General features: G+C 42.7%; 1 protein-coding gene across 2 annotated transcripts; it reads left to right on the plus strand.

Annotated features, from left to right (window-relative positions):
* Positions 1–952: 952 nt before the first annotated feature.
* Positions 953–25,778, plus strand: LOC106577061 (alpha-actinin-2). 2 transcript variants are annotated; one of them, XM_014154772.3, is made up of 23 exons: positions 953–1,294; positions 7,727–7,841; positions 7,915–8,034; positions 8,364–8,450; positions 8,680–8,767; positions 8,973–9,051; positions 10,450–10,531; positions 11,087–11,172; positions 12,130–12,222; positions 12,467–12,697; positions 12,936–13,083; positions 13,281–13,431; positions 14,605–14,713; positions 20,325–20,465; positions 20,814–20,996; positions 21,102–21,236; positions 21,423–21,602; positions 21,760–21,906; positions 22,046–22,066; positions 22,316–22,393; positions 22,859–22,924; positions 23,094–23,252; positions 23,453–25,778. In XM_014154772.3, the coding sequence occupies exons 1-23, from the start codon at positions 1,166–1,168 to the stop codon at positions 23,609–23,611; spliced, it is 2,787 nt and encodes a 928-aa protein (XP_014010247.1). In that variant the 5' UTR covers positions 953–1,165; the 3' UTR covers positions 23,612–25,778. The 2 variants fall into 2 exon arrangements, with proteins under 2 accessions (XP_014010247.1, XP_014010248.1); XM_014154773.3 differs by lacking the exons at positions 22,046–22,066; positions 22,316–22,393 and having other exon boundaries at positions 954–1,294.
* Positions 25,779–26,662: the final 884 nt, after the last annotated feature.

The raw sequence follows: 26,662 nt of genomic DNA on the forward strand, positions 1-26,662 counted from the left end.
TTCCCAGCTGAAACATTTCACGCATATATTTTGACAACATTTCGTGACGTTTTTGTTTTTGGTCTTAGTCAAAAAGAAATGTGGCTGTTTGTGCACACATTTTTTCTTGAGGCAAGTCGAAGTCCAGTAGTCGAAGTCTAGGCCCCTTCGTTGGTGATTGATCAACAGTATTACTCCTAGTAAAAGTGGAAACATTAAGTGTTTGTTGTCATCCAACAATAGATTACTAATTTTCATGAAAAAAAAATCACTCTTCGAAATACTGCACCAAACATCTTAGCTAGATGTAAAATTGCAAGTCTAACCTCTGCAAAAACCTCAACATTAATGACAGATTTCTTTATTTATCTTAAATTAATTCAGACTATTTAGAGATAGTGTTTCTGATTATGTTGTTGCTATGGTGGCTCAAGAGGGAAAACCAACACATGAACCATTACGCCAATAGGTCGGACATTTTGGCGTAACTGTTAAGGTGTTGGCTGGACAGTCACTGGGTTCGAGTCCAGGTCCTGCCTACTCCCCGAGTTCGCCACAACATGGTTTCATTGTCTCAACTGCCCCTAATTTACTACAACTTCCGAGTGCTTTGGAGAGGGTCAGTTTGAGCAAAGTGAGGTGTATAATCACTGTTCTACAAATAGGATTCCTTGACAAATGATAGGCTTTGTCCAATTAAGATTCGTAGAGTGACGCCTCCCCTTATTAGCCGATCCACCTACCGATTCCCCACAATCATGATGGGGCACACTCTTTTCACGCCACTTCGATACAAAGTTATATTCGTAGCATGTTAGGGAAGCATTTTCACTAACCCTTTCCCTAACTTTAACCTCAGTCTCCTAACCTGCTGCATACGTTTCCCTAACCTGCTACATCGAAGTGGCGTGATAAGAGTGTTTCCTCTGAGTGTATAGCGCCCTGCGCGCCTGTCATGTGACCTGTCAGTACTAATTGCTATCAGCATTTTTTCCACTGTGTCAACTGCGGCCAGACCGAACACCGGCAAGCGTGTGAGAGAGGGAGTCAAATAGAAAGATAGGGAGACAGAAGACGTTACCCAGCCCAGAAAAAAATATTAAATTATCAGAGTCTAAATACATAAGGATATTGGAAGACAAAAACGAATTGAATTTGGGGGAATACAAAGACTTAAGACGCAATAATGACCCAAAGAGAGACGACAGTGCATTATAATAACGGATTCGGGGATGAGGAGGACTACATGATACAGGAGGATGATTGGGACAGGGACATGTTGCTGGACCCTGCCTGGGAAAAACAGCAAAGAAAGGTAAGTCAAGAGAAGATGACGTGCAGATAGCCAATTTAACAAATTAACTTTACGCAGTACAGTAGGACTACTTTACGAACGGGATTGGGAGTTCATATGAGAGCAAATTAACATTTGTTTGCATTTCCATTGTTTTATTAATTTAATATTGAGTTATTCACGTTGAGCGCAGGCTCCAAACTCTGTCACTTGTTCCTGGTATTTGGTTCAGCCGGAGCCGGGGGGTCTGTCTTGGCTCCAGTTGACGGGAATATTGACGGACGGATGCGGTGGGTACCAGCTAACAATAGCTCAATGAGCGGCTCTTAAGACTGTTGCCATTCCACTGATAAGCGAGGAATGAGAACTGTCAACAGATGCTTCTAACACATGATGACGTCCTTGGGATTATATATCTAATTTTAACTTCGAGACCAAAAGGCATTATAGTAGGTTAATCCAGTGTCCTTAGTGTGGAATTATTTTGTTTATAGAAACCACAAAATACTGTTCCAAGCATCTGAATGTTAGGCCCCCAACTCAGTATCCGTCAACTGGTCTCAAACAAAAGGTTATTATGTCTTCTTCGAAATGCTCATCGCAGCGGGAAGAAGGGGTGCTGAGGGTGATGAAACAGCGATGATAAAACACAATTTGTAACGTTTCTTTAACTAGGCAAATATGTTAAGAACAAATACTTATTTAAAATGACGGCCTACGGCCAAACCCAGACGATGCTGGGGCAATTATGCACCGCCCTGTGGGACTCCCAATCACGGCTGGATGTGATACAGCCTGGAATTGAACCAGGGACTGTAGTGACGCCTCTTGCACTGATATGCAGTGCCTTAGAGCACTGCACCACTCAGGAGCCCATATATATATATATATATATATATATATATATATATAGTAAAAATTATTTTTACTATTTTCTACATTGTAGAATAATAGTGAAGACATCAAAACTATGAAATAACACGTAGTAACCAAAAAAGTGTTAAACAAATCAAAATATATTTTATATTTGAGATTCTTCAAAGTAGCCACCCTTTGCCTTGATGACAGCTTTGCACACTCTTGGCATTCTCTCAACCAGCTTCATCTGGAATGCTTTTCCAACAGTCTTGAAGGCGTTCCCACATATACTGAGCACTTGTTGGCTGCTTTTCCTTCACTCTGCCGTCCAACTCATCCCAAACCATCTCAATTGGGTTGAGGTCGGGTGATTGTGGAGGACAGGTCATCTGATGCAGCACTCCATCACTCTCCTTCTTGCTCAAATAGCCCTTACACAGCCTGAAGGTGTGTTGGGTCATTATCCTGTTGAAAAACAAATGATAGTCCACTAAGCGCACACCAGATGGGATGGTGTATCGTTGCAGAATGCTGTGGTAGCCATAATGGTTAAGTGTGCCTTGAATTCTAAATAAATGACCAACAGTGTCACCAGCAAACTCCCCGCACACCATCACACCTCCTCCTCCATGCTTCATGGTGGGAACCACACATGCGGAGATCATCCGTTCACCTACTCTGCGTCTCTCAAAGACTAGGCGGTTGGAACCAAAAATCTCCAATTTGGACTCATCAGACCAAAGAACAGATTTCCACCGGTCTAATGTCCATTGCTCATGTTTCTTGGCCCAAGCAAGTCTCTTCTTATTATTGGTGGCCTTTAGTAGTGGTTTCTTTGCAGCATTTTCGACCATGAAGGCCTGATTCATGCAGTCTCCTCTGAACAGTTGATGTTGAGATGTGTCTTTTACTTTACCTCTGTAAAGCATTTATTTGGGCTGCAATTTCTGAGGCTGGTAACTCTAATGAACTTATCCTCTGCAGCAGAGGTAACTCTGGGTCTTCTTTTCCTGTGGCGATCCTCATGAGAGTCAGTTTCATCATAGTGATGGTTAGTTTATGTGACTGCACTTGAAAACTTTCAAAGTTCTTGACATTTTCCGTATTGACTGACATTCATGTCTTAAATTAATGATGGACTGTGATTTTTCTTTGCGAATTTGAGCTCTTCTTGCAATAATATGGACTTGGTCTTTTACCAATTAGGGCTATCTTCTGTGTACCACCCCTACCTTGTCACAACACAACTGATTGGCTCAAATGCATTAAGAAGGAAAGACATTCCACAAATTAACTTTTAACAAGACAGATCCCAGGTGACTACCTCATGAAGCTGGTTGAGAGAATGCCAAGAGTGTGCAAAGCTGTCATCAAGGCTACTTTAAAGAATCTCAAATATATTTTTTGGGTTATTACATGATTCCATATGTGTTATTTCATAGTTTTGATGTCGTTACTATTATTCTACAATGCAGAAAATAGTAAAAATAATGAAAAACCCTGGATAGAGTAGGTGTGTCCAAACTTTTGACTTGTAATGTATATACAAAAATAATAATATTTGTGCACTAGGCCTTTATTACTACTGTATGAACGGGTTGAAAAATACTTGTCAGCAGAGCATTTCACCATTTCCCCAAACTTTATTGCTAAGGAAGAGGTTGAACTGTTCCTCAAATATCTTGGTTTAATGAGGAAAAACAAATATTTATTTTAGGTGCATGCTAAAGAAGACCTACAGTTGAAGTCAGAAGTTTACATACACTTAGGTTGGAGTCATTAAAACTCGTTTTTCAACCACTCAACAAATTTCTTGTTAACAAACTGTAGTTTTGGCAAGTAGGTTAGGACATCTACTTTGTGCATGACACAAGTCATCTTTCCAACAATTGTTTACGGACAGATTATTTCACTTATAATTCACTGTATCACAATTCCAGTGGGTCAGAAGTTTACCTACACTAAGTTGACTGCCTTTAAACAGCTTGGACAATTCCAGAAAATGATGTCATGGTTTTAGAAGCTTCTGATAGGCTAATTGACATCATTTGAGTCAATTGGAGGTGTACCTGTGGATGTATTTCAAGGCCTACCTTGAAACTCAGTGCCTCTTTGCTTGACATCATGGGAAAATCAAAAGAAATCAGCCAAGACCTCGGAAAAAAAATTGTAGCCCTCCACAAGTCTGGTTCATCCTTGGGAGCAATTTCCAAACGCCTGAAGGTACCATGTTTATCTGTACAAACAATAGTACGCAAGTATAAACACCATGGGACCACGCAGCCGTCATACCGCTCAGGAAGGAGACGCGTTCTCTCCTAGAGATGAAGGTACTTTGGTGCGAAAAGTGCAAATCAATCCCAGAACAACAGCAAAGGACCTTGTGAAGATGCTGGAGGAAACAGGTACAAAAGTATCTATATCCACAGTTAAACGAGACCTATATCGACATAACCTGAAAGGCCGCTCAGCAAGGAAGAAGCCACTGCTCCAAAACCGCCATCAAAAAGCCAGACTACGGTTTGCAACTGCACATGAGGACAAAGATTGTACTTTTTGGATAAATGTCCTCTGGTCTGATGAAACAAAAATAGAACTGTTTGGCCATAATGACCATCGTTATGTTTGGAGGAAAAAGGGGGAGGCTTGCAAGCCGAAGAACACCATCCCAAACGTGAAGCACGGGGGTGGCACCATCATGTTGTGGGGGTGCTTTTCTGCTGGAGGGACTGGTGCACTTCACAAAATAGATGGCATCATGAGATAGGAAAATGATGTGGATATATTGAAGCAACATCTCAAGACATCAGTCAGGAAGATAAAGCTTGGTCGCAAATGGGTCTTCCATGTGGACAATGACCCCAAGCATATTTCCAAAATTGTGGCAAAATGGCTTAAGGACAACAAAGTCAAGGTTTTGGAGTGGCCATCACAAAGCCATGACCTCAATCCTGTAGAAAATTTGTGGGCAGAACTGAAAAAGCGTGTGCGAGCAAGGAGGCCTACAAATCTGACTCAGTTACACCAGCTCTGTCAGGCGGAATGGGCCAAAATTCACCCAACTTATTGTGGGAAGCTTGTGGAAGGCTACCCAAAACGTTTGACTCAAGTTAAACAATTTAAAGGTAATGTTACCAAATACTAATTGAGTGTATGTTAACTTCTGACCCACTGGGAATGTGATGAAAGAAATAAAAGCAGAAATAAATCCTTCTCTCTACTATTATTCTGACATTTCACATTCTTAAAATAAAGTGGTGATCCTAACTGACCTAAGACAGGGAATTTTTTACTAGGATTAAATGTCAGAAATGGTGAAATACTGAGTTTAAATGTATTTGGCTAAGGTGTATGTAAACTTCCGACTTCAACTGTATGTGCCTACTGAGGGCCTTCTGCCTGGTATAGTTGGATAGCAATTTTGACCACGTGGGATTTGTTTTCAGTTCTCATTATCTTCTCTGGCGTCTTAAGTAGGACTCTATATTAGCTTTCCCTAATAATTTCCCTTAACTTGAATCCTATTACCCAGTAAGAGCCACAGGGGAAGACAGGGCTGCCCTTGAATAAGACCTGCTGACACCCTGAACTATCCTTACCTTTATACAGTAGCCTAACATGCCCATTAGGCTACAATGTTGTAGCACATGCTAGGTGTTCCACCTGACACAACCAGGTATGCCAGCCACTGATTTGGCCTGGTGTTGTGAAAATAACCTTGGCACATAAGACATTCTTGGAACCAAGACTGAAAACAATGAAGAAACAGCCTCAGGTGTTTGAACAAGTTTGAAATGATCTAGTAAAATCGGCTATTTTTCTTTTATATAAAAATAAATGTAGGATTCTTAGACACCTTACAAAACATTATTGAACTTAGATTCTTTACCTCCGGAACACACCCCATAAAGCCACAAAGGCTCAGCTACTTCAATGATGGGTGGTCCTCATTGGACATGATTCATAAATATATTTAGCTCTGATTGTCAGGGCTGATGGAGGGGGGAAAAGGGGTGGGGGGTCGGCAACTCTGGCGGAGCCGGGTCTGGAGGGCCAGCCATGTTCTAACGAGGAGGCAGCCGTTCAATGTCACATACACTTTGGTCTCTTTTGTCATGTGGAATGCGGCCTTTGTTTCAAAGCCTCTAATATTCCTAATTTGGACAGGCATTCCACCGGGCAGCCTCTCCAGATGGGTGACATTAACTCACAGCCTCTGGGCGACCAGGCTATGTGCTATAAGAACTTAAGGGCCAGAGGATCACTCTCCCAGTCATGCTGTGTGAACTGGAATGGCTTGAAAACACAGCATGTCAATAAAGCCTACAAACATTCCCTGTGTTTACACACAGTACCGTCAACAATGTAGATGGAAGCTGGAGGCAGAGTTAGACATCACATTCCTGGTTGTTGTAAGGAGTATAATTGAGGCTGATCCACTGAGGCCTTTTGAGAAGAGATGCTCAGTATCCCATTCAATTTACTTTAGATCCCTCCCAGTTTGTGACACATCCAAGAAATTACACATTTAGGTGTTTCAATTTAGTCCCATAGCCCTCCACCTGTTTTAGCCTCTGCCCTTTCGGTATTCTCATACCTGGAAGGACTGGATAGATTGGGAAAGCAATATGGCAATAGCTCCACTTAGCATTTTTTTTTATCCGACAGTAGTTAACATTGAAGTAAAAGTGTGTCTCTTTTCTTTGCAGAGAGAAACACGTGAGAGAAGAATGCACTGTATGCACGTGACATTTTCCTCACATCTTGATATTCAGTTAAAATGTTTTCTCCCTGTTTCTTATCACTAGGACCACCAGAGCATGCTAAATTGAACACCTTATCATCTGGAAAGTGAGCTGGGGTCTGCTCAGGGCTTTCAACTGTACAGTGTTGATTGCCTTTGGGTTCTGTTTGCTGTTGTGAGATAACTTAATATAAACATAGCAGGAGAGAGTGCTCATGTTGATGTCTTGCATAATGATACAGTACCAAGCATGAACACATCATTCAAATTGAATTCCTGTGTATGTGGGAGCACAAATTATTTGATCCTTTACAATAGGCTCTAGGTTGGTTGGAGGGAAGGTGTTATTTGAAACCAAGGGGTTTGCTGACCCTTAACAAATAGGTTAATCTCAATATGTGGCATTTGCCATAGGGACCAGAGTCATCACAATTTATGACCTCCGGCTAAGTCCTGCTAAGCTGTTGTCTTGTATGTTTACAACCAGGCTATATACTAGAGCTGGGCGATATGGACAAAAATCTATATTGTGATGAAAGAAATTGGGGAGGTAGCTACTTTCATAACGTTGGTTGGCAAACACTTTCAAATGGGAAGCGTATATGAGCCTTCCAATTGAAAAGTTAATGTCAAATTCACTGTTCAAGTTTTAAAACGTTGTGGAACATTCTACTTTAGATCAATAAGACCATTGATGGAAAACTCACTCAAGGTTCTCTGATGAGCTCACAGGAAGTCCTCTATCATCAATGCTCAACCCCATCCTAATTTGAATTCACTGCATCAAAGTTATGTGAAAATTAAATTGTACTATTTGTATTTTACTCACCAAAATATAATTTTCTTTGTAGACCTTCACAGCTTGGTGTAACTCCCACCTGAGGAAAGCAGGAACACAGATTGAGAACATTGAGGACGACTTCAGGAATGGCCTCAAACTCATGCTTCTCTTGGAAGTTATTTCAGGTACTGTTTGTTGAATATATAGTTGAATACATTGATTGGTTTTGATTGATTTTGATTGATTTGTTTCTCCCAGGTGAGAGGTTACCCAAGCCTGACAGAGGGAAGATGCGTTTTCACAAGATTGCCAACGTCAACAAAGCCTTAGATTTCATCACCAGCAAAGGAGTGAAACTTGTCTCTATTGGAGCTGAAGGTAATGTTTTATTCAGGCAGTACTTCATGTTCAGGCAGCTCAGTATCTTTTGATTTATTTGATTAATCCATTCATTATTTTATGTTTTAGTCATTTAGCAGACACTTTTTTTCCAGAGTGATTTACAGGAGCAATTAGGCTTAAGTGCCTTGCTCAAGGAGACAACGGCAGATTTTTCACCTAGTTGGCTCATGGATTCGAACCAGCGACCTTTCAGTCACTGGCCCACCACTTTTAATCGTTCGCCTACCTGCCACCCCATTATCTTTTTGCAGTTCCCACTCTAATTATGTGATGGATCTGATGGTAATTGGATGTTTTCCCCTCAGAAATTGTGGATGGTAACATTAAGATGACACTTGGAATGATATGGACCATTATCCTCCGCTTTGCCATCCAGGACATCTCTGTAGAAGGTAAGATACAACAATTCAAACAAAATAGGAAACTTAAAAATATGCCTTTATTACCATTGTATAATAGATTATGTCCTGCATATGGATTCACAGTGTTTTTATACTGTAGCTACCTTCTTGGCCAGGTTTCCCTTGAAAAGAGATGATCTGTATTGACTTCCTGGTTTAATTAAATAGAGATCTCACTGGGGAATAGCGCTGTTGAAGAACTATTTATCTCTCCTCTCAGAAACCTCTGCAAAGGAAGGCCTTCTCTTGTGGTGCCAGAGAAAGACTGCCCCCTACAGGAACGTCAATGTCCAGAACTTCCATGTTAGGTGAGAACACTTTTTAGGCTTTGACTAATATGTCTTTTTTCTATTTTATTATATTCTGTACTAATGTGTTAGTACTAAGTGATAAGCCAGGCAAAGCTTGCAAACACTGTAGCTCTCTAGGACCAGCACTGGTAAACTCTGCTTTACTCAGTCATCATACCACTCTGACTTCTGACCTGGTTCTCTCTGCTGCCTGCTGGTGAAGCTGGAAGGACGGACTGGCCTTCTGTGCCCTGATTCACAGACACAGGCCTGACCTCATCGACTACGCTAAGCTCAACAAGGTCTCTTGTGTGTCCCAAACACTTACCATGATGGTGTGAAGTGCCTCCCACATACTAACAGAGAAGGGTTCAATATGTCCAGAGTAATAACTCCACAGTCTTTTCCCACAGCGTGGATTAACAGAAAGTTATTGACTTTTGAGAAGCAGATATTAGAGTGCTTTGTTATGTTTAACTCGCCCAATTTATCCTTACTGATGTCTGCATTCACTGTCTTAATGACATGCTCACCTGGCTCACCATTGTATAAAGTTGGAAGGACGGTTTAGCCTTCTGTGCCGTGTTACACAAACACAGGCCAGATCTAATCAACTATCACAATCTGAAGGTATCGTATGTGTAAATAAAAAGTAGACTATGTTGTGTGTAGAATTAGTTGTATGCTGTTCTAGGCTTATCTTTTGGTAGACTGGGTCACTGTAGTGCGTTCGTTAGAGTTCAAGAGTATATCGGTGTATCGGTGTTCAGGTGTTGTGTATAGACACATTTTGTAAAGTAAAAGGTGTATGTGTAAAGAGTAGGCCACAGTGTGGAATATACGTTTCTCCTTACACCTTGTAAGCTGTGGTCTTTTTAATAGTGACTGACATTTACATCTCCATCCTGAACTGACTTAGCCCTGACTGGGAATAGACAGAGAAATGTGAGTCACATCCCAGGAGAGCCCAGGGTTTACCTCAGCTGTGGCTGGCAGATACCTGTGCCTGGTACTGCTCTTTATAGGGCAATCAATCTATTTACGGTTGTTTGGAAATAGACAGGAAAATGGATAGATCTGTGGAACCCAAATCTTTTGGAAAGCCTGAGGCTTTGGGTTTCAGTAGAGGTGTCCCCTCTCTCTCGTACATATGCACGCACACACACACACACGCACACGCACACACGCACAAACACACATATACACACACACACACCTATATCAGAATCACCTTTATATGCCCCTCTGCCCCCCCAACACTCCCACGCATGCATTGAGCCTAGACAGACCCTGTCAGCTGTCATGTCTGGCTCCAGGTGAGCGGGCTCAGTAAGCCCTGAGTGTTAGCTTTCTGAAATGTCTCCGTGTGGGGAACAGGCTCATGGGTATCTGCCCGCCCTGGATCTCTGCAGCTGCCACTGTCCTGTAACAGGCCGTTTCCCCTCGGCCGGCATCAGTGGAACAGACTTAGGACAATAGCAGTAGCATGATCCCTCTCCTCCCACTAAACACGCTGACTCACCCTACCCCATTAGTGAGGAGGCACTTACTGACTGTCTGTCACCTGTTTGGTTAATTCCATCACTGGATACACCACAGTTTGTAAACTGGTTTCAAGTACTGTACACATGCACATGTTTTCTCATATAAAAAGTAAATGAGAAGATGACTTTGTTTCTATAATATTGATCATTTTCTAGGATGATCCTATGGGGAACCTGAACCTGGCGTTTGAAATAGCAGAGAAGCACCTGGATATTCCCAAGATGCTGGACGCAGAAGGTAATGTCTTCTAAGGAAACAACGTTTTGAAAATCGGCATTAGCTATAGGCATGTCATTCTGCTCATTATGAAAACATAAACCATCTTATCTGGTACTGTAATGGTGGGAGTCAGACTGTGGGTTTTGTTACAGGATTGCCTGGAAGAGATTACTAGGAAGATTGTCTGTACTTGTATGCACATTGTAATGATGAAGTCCTATGTGCCTGGTCTCCCAACACAGATTTTATAAGCGCAGCCAGGCCAGATGACAGGACTGTTATGACCTATATGTCCAGTTTGTATCACACATTTGCAGTGGTACAGAAGGTGAGGGGACATTGATGCTGTGTAGTCCTAGTGTCAACGTGACCTGGTCCTTGTTTAGATCTCTTTGCCATAGACCACCCCGCCTTCCCTCCAGGATAGCCCTGCGCTAAGATGTTCAGGTTTGGAGTCAATCTGTGGTCCTTTTCCTCTGTCAGTGTTTTTGTGTTTCCTGTCTCCACCTTCCCTATCTTCCTCCTTTGTACTTGTCGTCTGTCACCCTCTTCTGTCCCTCCCTCCCTCTGTAGACATCATCAACACCCCCAAGCCTGATGAGAGAGCTATCATGACCTATGTGTCCTGCTTCTATCATGCATTTGCTGGAGCCGAGCAGGTATACAGCTTGCACCATGAACAGTTTGAATTGAGTTTGTGAATGCAATGTGTTATGGGTACAATACCTCCAAAACCAATTGATGATGATTACCATATGTCAATCACTCCTCTCTAGCCTAAGAGTTGTTTGAGGTCATAATTCTATTGGTTGGCAAATTGTGAGTTTCACTTTGAAATTAATGTTTTTGAAACGATGCACACAGATTGCGTTAAAAGTATGACTTAAATGGTGTGCGTGTTGGGGGGGAGAGTACTGTATGAGGAATTGTATTGTATGAGTAATTGCATTAGATATGAGACAAGAACCACCTCACCTCTCTTTCCCACCTCATCTCACGTCAGCTCTCTATCTCCGCCCAACCCTCTTTCTACCCTCACCTCTCTTTCCCCCCTCCCCTCAACTCTCTTTCCCCACTTCCCTCACTTCTCCCTCCCCTAACAACTCTTTCCCCCCTCCCCTTAAATCTCTTTCCCCCTTCCCTTAACTCTCTTTCCCCCCTTCCCTCACCACTCTTTCCCCCCTCCCCTCAACTCTTTCCCCTCTTCCCTCACTTCTCCTTTCCCCTCCACTCACTTCTCCTTCCCCTCACCTAACCTCTCTTTCCCCCCTCCCCTCACCACTCTTTCCCTCCTCCCCTCAACTCTTTCCCTTCTTCCCTCACTTCTCCTTTACCCCTCCCCTCCCCTCACTTCTCCTTCCCCCCTCCCCTCACCTCACCTCTCTTTCCCCCCCACCTTACCTCTCTTTCCCCCCTCCCCTCAAATCTCTTTCCCACCTTCCCTCACTTCTCCTTCCCCCCTCACCTCACTGCTCCTTCCCCGCTCCCCTCACCTCACCTCTCTTTCCCCCCTCACCACTCTTTCCCCCCTCCCCTCCCCTCACCTCACCTCTCTTTCTCCTCTCCCCTCACATCTCTTTGCCCCCTCACCTCTCTTTCCTCCCTCCCCTTGGTAGGCTGAGACGGCGGCCAACAGGATCTGTAAAGTGCTGGGTGTGAACCAGGAGAATGAGAAACTGATGGAGGAATATGAGAGGCTGGCCAGCGAGGTAAAGCAACACAGAAGCATACATTTGGACGTATGTTTTCATATTGGTAAACTTTCTTAGGAGAGCTATTTCTACCCCAATCTGAATACTCAAAAAGTCCATTGTCTTACACAAACTTGTAGGAATGGAATTTTCCAGTATTTAAATCAAATTCAATGTCGAATTTCTACTTAACTGAATTGAGAGGAATGACAACAAATGAACCGCAAAGCTCCACCCCATCACCACCCACTGTGTTCCGTAGCTACTGGAGTGGATCCGCCGGACCACCCCATGGTTGGAGAACAGGACTGCAGAGAAGACCATGGTTGAGATGCAGAGAAAGCTGGAAGATTTCAGAGACTACCGTCGCATGCACAAGCCCCCCAAAGTGCAGGAGAAGTGCCAGCTGGAGATCAGCTTCAACACCCTGCAGACCAAGCTGCGCATCAGCAACCGTCCCGCTTTCATGCCCTCAGAGGGAAAGATGGTGTCTGTAAGTGTAAACACCCAGCATTCAATGATACATCATATCAAACTGATGAAACAGTCATCAGTCAAATCACAGTAGTTGTAGATAGCTATGGATATAGATCATCCAAAATACCAAGGTAAACACCAAGGCACTTTTGCCAAAACACTGTTAGAGTTAAAAGCCTTTTTAATAGCATATCTACTGAGCGTGGTGCTTTGCTGGTTTTGACCCGTGTCTTTGTGTCTCGGTGTGGCTGTAGGACATAGCCAGTGCATGGCAGGGGCTGGAGGGGGCAGAGAAAGGCTACGAGGAGTGGCTTCTGACAGAGATACGAAGGCTCGAGAGACTGGACCACCTGGCAGAAAAGTTCCGCCAGAAAGCCAGCACCCATGAGACCTGGGCTAATGGTCTGTCTGGGATATGATTGTCTGTCTGTCTGTGGAGGGTTTACTTATGTTTCTTGTTTGTCTAGAGTTTGAAGTTTGAATGTAATTGAATCGCTCCAAATCCTTAGAGATTTGTCAATGGGAAAATGTCAGTAAATCTTCAGCATTTGTTTTGGCTAATGTCTCAGTCTCTCTCGCTGTTTGTGTGTATGACCCAGGTAAAGAGCTGCTTCTATCTCAGAAGGACTACGAGACGGCCACCCTGACGGAGGTGCGGGCGTTTCTACGGAAACACGAGGCGTTTGAGAGTGACCTGGCTGCTCATCAGGACAGAGTGGAGCAGATTGCTGCCATTGCACAGGAGCTCAAGTACGGATCCTTCCTCTAAAGCTTCTTCAGGCTAGGCGTCCCGCTAGCGGGACAACTTCCGGTGAAACTGGAGGGCGCGCAATTCAAATAAATAATCATAAAAAGTATGGATATTAAACATTTAGGTACATACAAGTGTCTTATATCGGTTGAAAGCTTAAATTCTTGTTAATCTAACTGCACTGTTTGATTTACAGTAGAATGTACAGCAAAAGCATGCCATGCGATTGTTTGAGGACAGCGCCCCACATTAAAATATTTTTCCACCAGCACAGGTTTCATAAATTCACAAATAGCGATTAAATATTCACTTACTTTTTGAAAATCATCCTCTGATTTGTCATCCAAAGGGTCCCAGCTATAACACGTAGTCATTTTGTTATAAAAAACCCTTCTTTATATCCCAAAAAGTCAGTTTAGTTGGCGCCATCAATTTGAGTAATCCACTCGTTCAACATGCCAAGATAGGAATCCGAAAATCTACCCCTAACCTTTGTTTCAACAAGTCAAAATACGTTTTTATTTAATCCTCAGATACCCTAAAATGTAATCAAACTATAATATTTCATACAGAAAGTAGGATGTTCAATAGGAAACCAATATTAGCAGGTGCGTGTTCTCTTCATCGCACACATTAATTTCCAAGACGGTGTCCCTGTAGTTAAACTCATTATTCTTATTTGTTTTGGAAGAAACAAGCCTGAAGCCTTGAACATTGAGTGCTGACACCTAGTGGAAGCCATAGGAATTGCATACTGGGAGCTAGATATAATTATTTCCCTATAAGTGCCATTGTAAGAGCATGGGCTCTCAAAAAAAAAGAATTCTGGTTGGTTTTTCTTTGGATTTTCCCCTACCATATCTATTGTGTTATAGTCTCCTACATTATTTTAACATTTCTACAAACTTCAAAGTGTCTTCTTTCCAATGGTACCAATTATATGCATATCCTGGCTTCAGGGCCTGAGCAACAGGCAGTTTACTTTGGGCACGTCAGTCAGGCGGAAATTGAGAAAAAAGGACCCTCTAACCCTCCTAACCATTATCCCAACCAAGTCCTATTCCTAAAATCATGGCTTTGACAAGGACTATGACTGGAATTTTTCTTAAATAATACCAAACATTCTGAAGTTTCTCTTCATTGACCTATATGCTTCCTGTGGTGTTGTGCAGTGAGCTGGACTATCATGATGTGGCTGCTGTCAACCAGAGGTGCCAGAGAATCTGTGACCTGTGGGATCAACTTGGTACACTGACCCAGAAGAGGAGAGAGGCTCTGGAGGTGAGTGAAGGGGGTTGAAGTTTGGGACATGACGTGTTATATTCCCAGCTAAGGTAAACTGGCTAAGCTGCTGTGCCAAGTGAAAAGTAAGCCAGCACAGTACAGCTTGGTACAGCTTGGTAGTGTGGGAATGAGTACCAGTTCCATGAATCCAGAAGAGAGCTGAAGAGGTAAGACAGTGAATGACGTTACCTTGGGGTGGGGTGGATTGTTCACAGGACAACTTAACCCATAATAAAGTTAAATCTCATGTATATTATATTGAGATAGCTAGGGGTGAGATATGAATACACAGCTGATTAAGGAGGGTGGGGTAATTGGTCCACTTAGTCTACTGATGGCACATTTACAGTGCCTTCAGAAAGTATTCACACTCCTTGAGTTTTTCCACATGAAGTTGTGTTACAGCCTGAATTTAAATGATATTATATTGAGATTTATGGTCACTGGCCTAAACACACAATAACCCATAATGTCAAGGTGGAATTGTGTTTTTAGAACTGCTTACAAATAAATAGAAAATGAAAAGCTGTAATGTCTTGACTCAACAAGTATTAAGCCACTTTGTTGTGGCAATCCTAAATAAGTCCAGGAGTAAATCATTTTCTTATCAAGTCACATAATAAGTTGCATGAACTCACTTTGTGTGCAATAATAGTGTTTAACATGATTTTTGAATAACTACCTCTTCTCTGTACCCCACACATTCAATTATCTGTAAGGTCCCACAGTTAAGCAGTGAATTTCATATACAGATTCAACCACAAGGACCAGTGAGGTTTTTCAATGCCTCGCAAAGAAGGGAACCTATTGGTAGATGGTTAAAAATGTAAATAGCAGATATTGAATATCCCTTTGAACATGGTGAAGTTATTAATTACACTTGGGATTGTGTATCAATACTCCCAGTCATTGTCATGCCCTGACCTGAGAGAGACGTCTTATTTCCTCTATTTTGGTTAGGTCAGGGTGTGATGTGGGGTGGGCATTCTATGTTGTGTATTTCTTTGTTTGGCCGAGTATGTTCCTAATCAGAGGCAGCTGTCTATCGTTGTCTCTGATTGGGAATCATACAGTGAGGGAAAAAAGTATTTGATCCCCTGCTGATTTTGTACGTTTGCCCACTGACAAAGAAATGATCAGTCTATAATTTTAATGGTAGGTTTATTTGAACAGTGAGAGACAGAATAACAACAAAAAAATCCAGAAAAACGCATGTCAAAAATGTTATAAAATGATTTGTATTTTAATGAGGGAAATAAGTATTTGACCCCTCTGCAAAACATGACTTAGTACTTGGTGGCAAAACCCTTGTTGGCAATCACAGAGGTCAGACGTTTCTTGTAGTTGGCCACCAGGTTTGCACACATCTCATGAGGGATTTTGTCCCACTCCTCTTTGCAGATCTTCTCCAAGTCATTAAGGTTTTGAGGCTGATGTTTGGCAACTCGAACCTTCAGCTCCCTCCACAGATTTCCAATGGGATTAAGGTCTGGAGACTGGCTAGGCCACTCCAGGACCTTAATGTGCTTCTTCTTGAGCCACTCCTTTGTTGCCTTGGCCGTGTGTTTTGGGTCATTGTCATGCTGGAATACCCATCCACGACCCATTTTAAATGCCCTGTCTGAGGGAAGGAGGTTCTCACCCAAGATTTGACGGTACATGGCCCCGTCCATCGTCCCTTTGATGCGGTGAAGTTGTCCTTTCCCCTTAGCAGAAAAACACCCCAAAGCATAATGTTTCCACCTCCATGTTTGATGGTGGGGATGGTGTTCTTGGCGTCATAGGCAGCATTCCTCCTCCTCCAAACACGGCGAGTTGAGTTGATGCCAAAGAGCTCCATTTTGGTCTCATCTGACCACAACACTTTCACCCAGTTGTCCTCTGAATCATTCAGATGTTCATTGGCAAACTTCAGACGGGCATGTATATGTGCCTCTTGAGCAGGGGGACCTTGCGGGCGCTGCAGGATTTCAGTCCTTCACGGCGTAGTGTGTTACCAATTGTTTTCTTGGTGACTATGGTCCCAGCTGCCTTGAGATCATTGACAAGATCCTCCCGTGTAATTCTGGGCTGATTCCTCACCGTTCTCATGATCATTGCAACTCCACGAGGTGAGATCTTGCATGGAGCCCCAGGCCGAGGGATATTGACAGTTCTTTTGTGTTTCTTCCATTTGCGAATAATCGCACCAACTGTTGTCACCTTCTCACCAAGCTGCTTGGCGATGGTCTTGTAGCCCATTCCAGCCTTGTGTAGGTCTACAATATTGTCCCTGACATCCTTGGATAGCTCTTTGGTCTTGGCCATGGTGGAGAGTTTGGAATCTGATTGATTGATTGCTTCTGTGGACAGGTGTCTTTTATACAGGTAACAAACTGAGATTAGGAGCACTCCCTTTAAGAGTGTACTCCTAATCTCAGCTCGTTACCTGTATAAAAGACACCTGGGAGCCAGAAATCTTTATGATTGAGAGGGGGTCAAATACTTATTTCCCTCATTAAAATGCAAATCAATTTATAACATTTTTGACATGGGTTTTTCTGGATTCTTTTGTTGTTGTTACTCTGTCTCTCACTGTTTAAATAAACCTACCATTAAAATTATAGACTGATCATTTCTTTGTCAGTGGGCAAACGTACAAAATCAGCAGGGGATCAAATACTTTTTTCCCTCACTGTACTTAGGCAGCCTTTTCCCCACCTGTGTTTGTGGGTAATTATTATTTCTGTGTGTGTTTTGTGTGCGCCTCAGTTGCGTCACGTTCTTTTCTGTTTTCCTGTTTATTGTTTTGTTCGGTTCCACCTCAAATAAAGATGTGGAATTACAAGCACGCTGCGTCTTGGTTGATCTACGACAGGGAGTTTGAAGATAGCGAACGTGACAGTCATTGCAAAGATACAGCCTTCCTTCCTAACTCAGTTGCCATAAGGCCAATGGTGACTATAAAACAGTTACAGCGTTTAATGGCTGAGGATGGATCAACAATATTGTAGTAACACAATATTAACCTAATTGACAGAGGGGAAAAGAAGGAAACCAGTACAGAATAAAAACATTCCAAAACATGCATCCTGTTTACAACAAGGCGCTAAAGTAATACCGCAAAAATTGTGGAAAAGGAATTAACTTTTTGTTCTGAATACAAAGTGTTATATGTTTGGGGCAAATCCAATACATTACTAAGTACCACTCTCCATATTTTCAAGAATAGTGGTGGCAGCATCATGTTTTGGGTATGCTTATAATCCTTAAGGACTGGGTAGTATTTCAGGATAAAAAAGAAATGGAATAGAGATAAGCACAGGCAAAATCCTAGAGGAAACCTGGTTCAGTCTGATTTCCAACAGACACTGGGAGATGAAATCACCTTTCAGCAAGACAATAACCTAAAACACAAGGCCAAATCTACACTGGAGTTGCTTACCAAGAAGACAGTGAATATTCTTGAGTGGCCGAGTTACAGTTTTGATTTAAATCTACTTGAAAATCTATGGCAAGACGTGAAAATGATTGTCTAACAATGATCGACAACACATTTGACAGAGCTTGAAGAAGCTTTATAAAATAATGGACAAATGTTGCAAAAGCCAGGTGTGGAAAGTTCTTAGACTTATGTAAATTAGGTATTTCTGTATTTCATTTTCAATAAATCATGTTTTCACTTTGTCATTATGGGATATTGTGTGTACAGTCGTGGTCAAAAGTTTTGAGAATGACACAAATATTAATTTCCACAAAGTGTGCTGCTTCAGTGTCTTTAGATATTTCTGTCAGATGTTACTATGGAATACTGAAGTATAATTACAAGCATTTCATAAGTGTCAAAGGCTTTTATTGACAATTACATGAAGTTGATGCAAAGAGTCAATATTTGCAGTGTTGACCCTTCTTTTTCAAGACCTCTGCAATCCGCCTTGGCATGCTGTCAATTAACTTCTGGGCCACATCCTGACTGATGGCAGCCCATTCTTGCATAATCAATGCTTGGAGTTTGTCAGAATTTGTGGGTTTTTGTTTGTCCACCCGCCTCTTGAGGATTGACCACAAGTTCTCAATGGGATTACGGTCTGGGGAGTTTCCTGGCCATGGACCCAAAATATCGATGTTTTGTTCCCCGAGCCACTTAGTAATCACTTTTGCCTTATGGCAAGGTGCTCCATCATGCTGGAAAAGGCATTGTTCGTCCCCAAACTGTTCCTGGATGGTTGGGAGAAGTTGCTCTCGGAGGATGTGTTGGTACCATTCTTTATTCATGGCTGTGTTCTTAGGCAAAATTGTGAGTGAGCCCACTCCCTTGGCTGAGAAGCAACCCCACACATGAATGGTCTCAGGATGCTTTACTGTTGGCATGACACAGGACTGATGGTAGCGCTCACGTTGTCTTCTCCGAACAAGCTTTTTTCCAGATGCCCCAAACAATCGGAAAGGGGATTCATCAGAGAAAATGACTTTACCTCAGTCCTCAGCAGTCCAATCCCTGTACGTTTTGCAGAATATCAGTCTGTCCCTGATGTTTTTCCTGGACAGAAGTGGCTTCTTTGCTGCCCTTCTTGACACCAGGCCATCCTCCAAAAGTCTTCGCCTCACTGTGTGTGCAGATGCACTCACACCTGCCTGCTGCCATTCCTGAGCAAGGTCTGTACCGATCCCGCAGCTGAATCAACTTTAGGAGACGGTCCTGGCATTTGCTGGACTTTCTTGGGCGCCTTGAAGCCTTCTTCACAACAATTGAACCGCTCTCCTTGAAGTTCTTGATGATCTGATAAATGGTTGATTTAGGTGCAATCTTACTGACGGCAATATCCTTGCCTGTGAAGACCTTTTTGTGCAAAGCAATGATGACGGCACGTGTTTCCTTGCAGGTAACCATGGTTGACAGAGGAAGAACAATGATTCCAAGCACCACCCTCCTTTTGAAGCTTCCAGTCTGTTATTCGAACTCAATCAGCATGACAGAGTAATCTCCAGCCTTGTCCTCGTCAACACTCACACCTGTGTTAACGAGAGAATCACTGACATGATGTCAGCTGGTCCTTTTGTGGCAGGGCTGAAATGCAGTGGAAATGTTTTTGGGGGATTCAGTTCATTTGCATGGCAAAGAGGGACTTTGCAATTAATTGCAATTCATCTGATCACTCTTCATAACATTCTGGAGGCTGAGGCAGCAGACTTTGTGAAAATTAATATTTGTGTCATTCTCAAAACTTTTGGCCACGACTGTAGATGGCTGAATTCAGGCTGTAACACAACAACATGTGGAATAAGTCAAGGGGTATGAATCATTTCTGAAGGCACTCTATGTAGATATGGTTACCTGGCAGGATGCCCACAGTCCTTTTCCTCTGATCCATACTGGGCACTCATGGCCTACAAATGTGTCAAGACAAACAGCCAGGCCTGGGATTAGGGTGACTGACATGGGCTGCTGTCTGCCCCCTCTCCCTGCCCAAAGGAAGGGGTCTAATCCATGCAGACCACCTTGCCAACTCAGCGGTCAATTGGGTCATGTCAATGTGATGCATCCTGGGATTAGCAGTCCAAACAGGCAATGTTGATGAATTGTCAATGAGATTAATGACAAGTGTTTTTTTTCTCTCCTCTTTTCCAGAGGACAGAGAAGTTGCTGGAAACCATTGATCAGTTGTTCCTGGAGTTTGCCAAGAGATCTGCACCCTTCAACAACTGGATGGAAGGGGCCATGGAGGATCTGCAGGACATGTTTATTGTACACACTATTGATGAGGTCCAGGTACATCATTTTTATTTATTTGACCTTTATTTAACTAGGCAAGCCAGTTAAGTACAAATTCTTATTTTCAATGACGGCCTAGGAACAGTGGGTTAACTGCCTTGTTCAGGGGCAGAGCGACAGATTTTTACCTTGTCAGCTCGGGGATTCGATCTTGCAACCTTTCGGTTACTAGTCCAACTCTCTAATGACTAGGCTACCTGCCGCCCCATAATGCTTGCTATTAGTATTTTAATCATTCTATGGTTGTTACAACTGTTACGTCATTTTGACACAGTGCCCATTACTTGCCATGTTCTTGTAAGTACAAGCCAACACTGCAACTTCTCCTCTCCTCCTTCCTTGCAGAGCCTGATCTCTTCCCATGAGCAGTTCAAGGCCACCCTCCCAGAGGCAGACGGAGAGAGACAGGCCATCCTGGGGATCCACATGGAGGTGCAGAAGATCTCCCAGAGCTACGGCATCAAGGCCAACCTCATCAACCCCTACAGCACCATCACCACCGAGGAACTCCTCGCCAAGTGGGACAGGGTAGGACCTCAAAATTCACATACGTACACTTGAAACACGCATGCATATACACAGTCCCTTTCTATGTCAGATTGATGTATGTGTTGTTGTCATGTTGCTGACCAGGTGAAGAAGCTGGTTCCCCAGAGAGAAGGCTCCCTCCAGGAAGAGCTAGCCCGGCAGCATGCTAGCGAGAGGCTGAGACGGCAGTTTGCTGTCCAGGCTAACCTCATCGGACCATGGATACAGACAAGGATGGAGGTCAGAGAGTCAGCCATCTGTTTAGTGTCTAGGGCAGGGGTCTCTAACACTGTTCCTGGAAGCTACTCTCTGGTTGTAACCTACAGGATGGTAGCTCTCCAGGAACAGGGTTGGAGAGCCCTGGTCTAGGGGTATCTTTGGAACTGGAACAAAAACCTGAATTGCTCATGTGTTTGGTTCTGACAGGAGATTGGCCGCTGCTCCCTGGAGGTGGGTGGTACCCTGGAGGACCAGATGACCCAGCTGAAGCAGTTTGAGCACGTCATCGTCACCTACAAGCCCAACATCGACAAGCTGGAGGGAGACCACCAGCTCATCCAGGAGTCTCTGGTGTTTGACAACAAGCACACCAACTACACTATGGAGGTACTGCAGAAAACCACAGAGAGACGGTCTCTGCATGCAGTCTATTAAGATTAGATTTGGTCATGGGGATAATGATGATGGATGTCTTTGAGATTTCATTGGCAGCTGGTTAATCTGCCTGTCTGTGTCTATGTCTGTCTTGTCATCATGGTAACAGCACATCCGTGTGGGCTGGGAGCTCCTCCTCACCACCATCGCCCGCACCATCAACGAGATTGAGACCCAGATCCTGACCCGTGATGCCAAGGGCATCAGCCAGGAACAGATGCACGAGTTCCGCTCTTCCTTCAACCACTTTGATCGGGTACAGTGCTCCTTCCGCTTCCTGTACTCCCGGTTCTCTGATTCATATATTAGCATATATTATTTAACCTGAATGGCATGTTAAGTAGCATAATACCACTGAGAAACTAAATCATTCTCACCTGTCTTGCCTTATTCAGAAGCTGCGTGAGGAAACTGGGGTAACTGTATATTGTTGTTGATACTGTACTAGAACGGTCACTGCTCTCTGGGCTTGGTTGTTTAGACAGTTAAAAAATATAATACAACTACTATTGTATGATAGTGTAATGTATAGGTCTATAAAAAAACAAAGTATTTTGATATTGGTTCCACATTGTTGTAATGCTTCATGTTATAGACACTTCCATGTGTGTGAGAGAGAGACACTTCTGAGTGTGACTAACACCCCCTCTAACACCTGGCCCCAGGAGAACACAGGCAAACTGCGTTGTGAGGAGTTCAAGGCCTGTCTGATCAGCCTGGGTCATGTGGGCAATGACCATCAGGTACTCAACTCTACTGACCTCTAACCTTTCATGATCCCTGACTGACCTCTCGCTGATGACTTGGGCTTCTTCCATCCCTTCTAGAGTAGACCACACCTGCTGCTACCTCTCATATTTTTTGAGTTGTATCAATATTTTGACAGTGGGCTCTACAGCATGACAATGTTGGTGGCAGCAGCTTTGGCCTGTTATGACAGTTCATTTTGAATTGACTCCTAAAGTATTTATTGTCTCTCTCTCCATGTCTTCTAATGTTACTGTCTGTGTCACTGTGTCCATCTGTCTGGTTGTGTCTATGTGTCCATTTCTCTGTGTTAGCTTTGGCCTTCTCCCCTTCCTGATCTCCACTGCTCTGCCATCCACCTTCTCTTGGTCTCCCTTCTCCTCCCTGTCCCATCCCTTCTCCTCCCTGTGCGGTGACCCACTCCCAACCTCCACCCTACGACCCTTGACCTCTGACTACAGAAGAAACACGGGGCGATGGACACTGATGACTTTAGGGCCTGTCTGATCTCCATGGGTTATGATTTGGTAGGAGTCTCAATATGCTCATGCAGAATTACAGTATGCAAACAATGCATAATAATACCAAGAGGTATTGATAATATACTGTATGTGTAATGACGCAATGATGAATAAAGATATGTGTTCTTTTCTCTGATCTCTCTCTCCCTGATCTCTGTCTCTCTTTGACTGTCAGGGTGAAGTGGAATTTGCCCGCATCATGATGCTGGTAGATCCCAGTGCCACTGGCATGGTGTCTTTCCAATCCTTTATCGATTTTATGACCAGAGAAACCACTGACACAGACACCGCCGACCAGGTCGTGGCATCCTTCAGGATCCTGGCCGCCGATAAGGTGTGTGTGTGTGCGAGAGAGAGAGAAAGTGAATGGGAGTGTGGCAATTGAGTGGACCATGTCAATCACACAGAAGGGGTGAATTCAGTATTACAGTAAACAGGCATATTATTCTGTCAGATTAGGAACATTTGGTAGAGTGGACTTCTCTAAATGAGCCTGTTCTCTCCCCCCTATCCCTTCTCCTCCCACCTCCACAGCCCTACATCCTGGTTGAGGAGCTGAGGAGGGAGCTCCCCCCTGACCAGGCAGAGTACTGCATCTTGAGGATGGCCCCCTACAGTGGTCCAGGGGGACTCGCAGGGGCTCTAGACTACACCGCCTTCTCCACTGCCCTCTACGGAGAGAGTGACCTCTAACCCTGCAAGATGACCCCCAAGATTGACCTTTTGACCCCAGCCAACACTTCTGGATGAAATCTCCTTTAATCAAACACACTGTAAAAGCAAGGGGAAGTTAGCTATGTTAGATTCACATTAGGTAGATATTGTACATTTGCCTACTATTGTGTGGCACAGTAGTTTCCCTTATATGAGTTCTGCGGTGAAGTGAAGATAGCAGATAACAAAAACTGTTCTTCTAAGAAAAATGATATGATTGTATAAGCTACAATAGTTTGATATAATAGAACAGTTGACTACAGTAATAGCAGCAGTTGGATATGTAGCTAGAACAGAAAAATTGCAGCCTAATAGTAAACATTGTGTCCTCATCTCCTGTTAGTACCTCATCAGGAACTAATGTACAGTATGAGTTCTGATTGGGAATAAGACAGAGTGGTATATGATGATGCAAACATCAGGATTCTGATTATTTAAATGTTGGGATATCCATTTGCTATTTGAGAAATTAGATCTGGACTATTTTAGCAAAAGCTTGATTGAAATGACAGTAAAGTATGCCATTTAAGTATCATAATAGGTTCTATGATAGCATACTGATAACTGTGTAAGGTTATCAAGTGTGCCTCTAATACTCCATTCTAAAAAGTAATGACCAACATGTTGTTTATGTCAACAAAATGTACTTGTGATCTAATCATAGCACATGGTGCCTGCTCTATGCTAACTTTTCTCGCAAGTTACCCAATATAAATGAAGAACAGTTTGGCTAAAGGCTATGAGTGATTGATTGAACAATACGTTCTACAGTTCACACACAATAAATACATCTCAAGCCCAAAGCTAAGAGCCTCTTCACACACTTACTAGACACTTTTCGTAAACATGTCGGCTACACGTTACTCAAATGTAAACCTCCGGAGGTAGTGCACAACACTCTCTCAACAGCTGCCCCCCTTGAAGCAGTGTAAACAGAATTGTCTTGTTAATTGAGCCTACACTCCTACAGTATAAATGGTAATAGTAGAGCAATGTTTTTGAAACAGTTGAAATGTATAGACATTTTCCTAATATTTGAGACTGAATATTGCAGTAACAGCCTGTTACATTCTGAAATTGTTGCAGTAGCTCCCGGCTGCACTGAGCCAGGGAAAACTATGGAAGTCCATCCTCACCACCAAAAACATGTCAAATGATGGCTATGTTTTTTTTTTTATTTGTAACATTGTGTGGTGATTTCAGAGGTGGCACCACAGGTCCCAGAGTGGTGGGAGAAAATTGTTTTCCTTGGGCCCAACGTTTTTCATGATCTGGCAGTAGGCTAACCTAACCAACTCTGTACGCTAGTTGTTGCATTTGACATAGTAATAAATCAGCTGTACAAAAAAATAGGTTTTATATGGGCTATGATGGCACCAGATCATTTTTCTAATCAAGTCAAAATGAACAGATCTGAGCTCGCTATATGCAGGATTGCATCATTTAGGCCTTTGCGTCTGTAATTAAAAAGATAGTCATACTGAATGTCATCACTATTGTGTTGATTCATTAATTCCAGTCAATACTTGTTTTATTAAAAAGGCCTAGGTAGCCTAGCCACCTGAAGTGGGAATATAAACCAAATATGATCACATTCACATTTTCTCAAAAGACAAATAAATGGGCCTATTTTGGGCTATAAATACATGTCTTAGGCTATCAAATCGTGATGTTAAGTTTTCCCTGGCCAGGCCCAGATAGGATCAGAGCACAAAGGCTGTTTCTCTAGGCTACCTGCAGCTGTCGTTATCTGTAGGCTACAGTTGAACAGACGAAAGCACAGACTAATTGTGCATGTTGGCAAATCACGAGTCATAAAATGAAATACAATTGGTGGCGTTTATGGGCTTCCATATAAAACAGCTCATCACGGTAAATTATCTTATACCCACGTTTTCAGTCGCAATTATTTGCTTCTAACATGTAATGATTTGCATGATTTTGATCAAAATTAAGCCTGGTTTGTTGTAATACTGTAAGGTAGGTCTTCTGTACTTTTATATTCGTGTAGAGGGTTAATCGTTTGTTTTTGATAGGCTAACGTGAAGACATGCCATTATAGCAACGCCGTGATTTTGTCTTGAAGCTAAAATGTAATGAGTGTAGCCTACAGACGAGAAAATAAACCCCTTTAATTGTTGCATTATTCAAGATTGTAATATGATTTGGTTGCATTATTCAATAGTGTAATATGTTTTACAAGAAAGGTTTCTGTCATTGTTGAATAGTTTGTGCTTACTGGCTAATGGATACTGTGATATTTACGGTCAATTTGAGCTGACCAAGAATGTTGCGTTGCCAGCCTAAAAAAAAAGGTAAGCAAAGATTATGGGTATACTGACAAGATACTTGTCTCTCCGCCCTATCAATGAGAGTTTTTGTCCAGTGGCACATCGGGCTGTCTAGCTCCCGCCTATCCTTTCTTTGGATTGGTGCATACATCTAATTATTTTAATACTTTTAAAGATATTCGATGAGGGTTGTTTACGTCAACCACATGTACTCAATGGAGAGCGATGTTACGCTACCAGCTTTATTGCATGAATATGCATAGCATCTCAAGACAACTCCAATATAAAGTGTTTTTTCTCAAAGTTGCCATCACGTGTCCTACTTATCAATAGAGTAGTAACAACCTAAGCGTGATGTAACTTCAATTTGATCAAATAAACCTCACTTAGCAAATAAGCCATACATTTTTTTCGACGCTCATTGACGTCCATACAAAAACTCATTGGTAGGTGAAAAAACGCCACCTGCTGGAGGGAGACAGATTTTCAGCCGAGTTGGACCTCTTTGCCTGCTCTCTAAGGTAAAGCAAGGATTTAATGTGAATTGAAAATTAGAATTCTATCCCGCTCCTCAGACTCTCTCGCCTTCATATCTCGGAGTGGGAATAGGGCCTAAGAGAAAATATTGCAACATTTTCTTATTTGCAAACTAAAGGAGTTTGGTCACACCAAAATGAATAGCTTTGCCTGTTTGATGATATTGCTTATTGCCTTAAATAAATCCTATCAAATTCCTACA

Source organism: Salmo salar, chromosome 18 (genome assembly GCF_965601325.2).
Source record: "Salmo salar chromosome 18, fSalSal1, whole genome shotgun sequence".
In the NCBI taxonomy this organism is placed as follows: domain Eukaryota; kingdom Metazoa; phylum Chordata; class Actinopteri; order Salmoniformes; family Salmonidae; genus Salmo; species Salmo salar.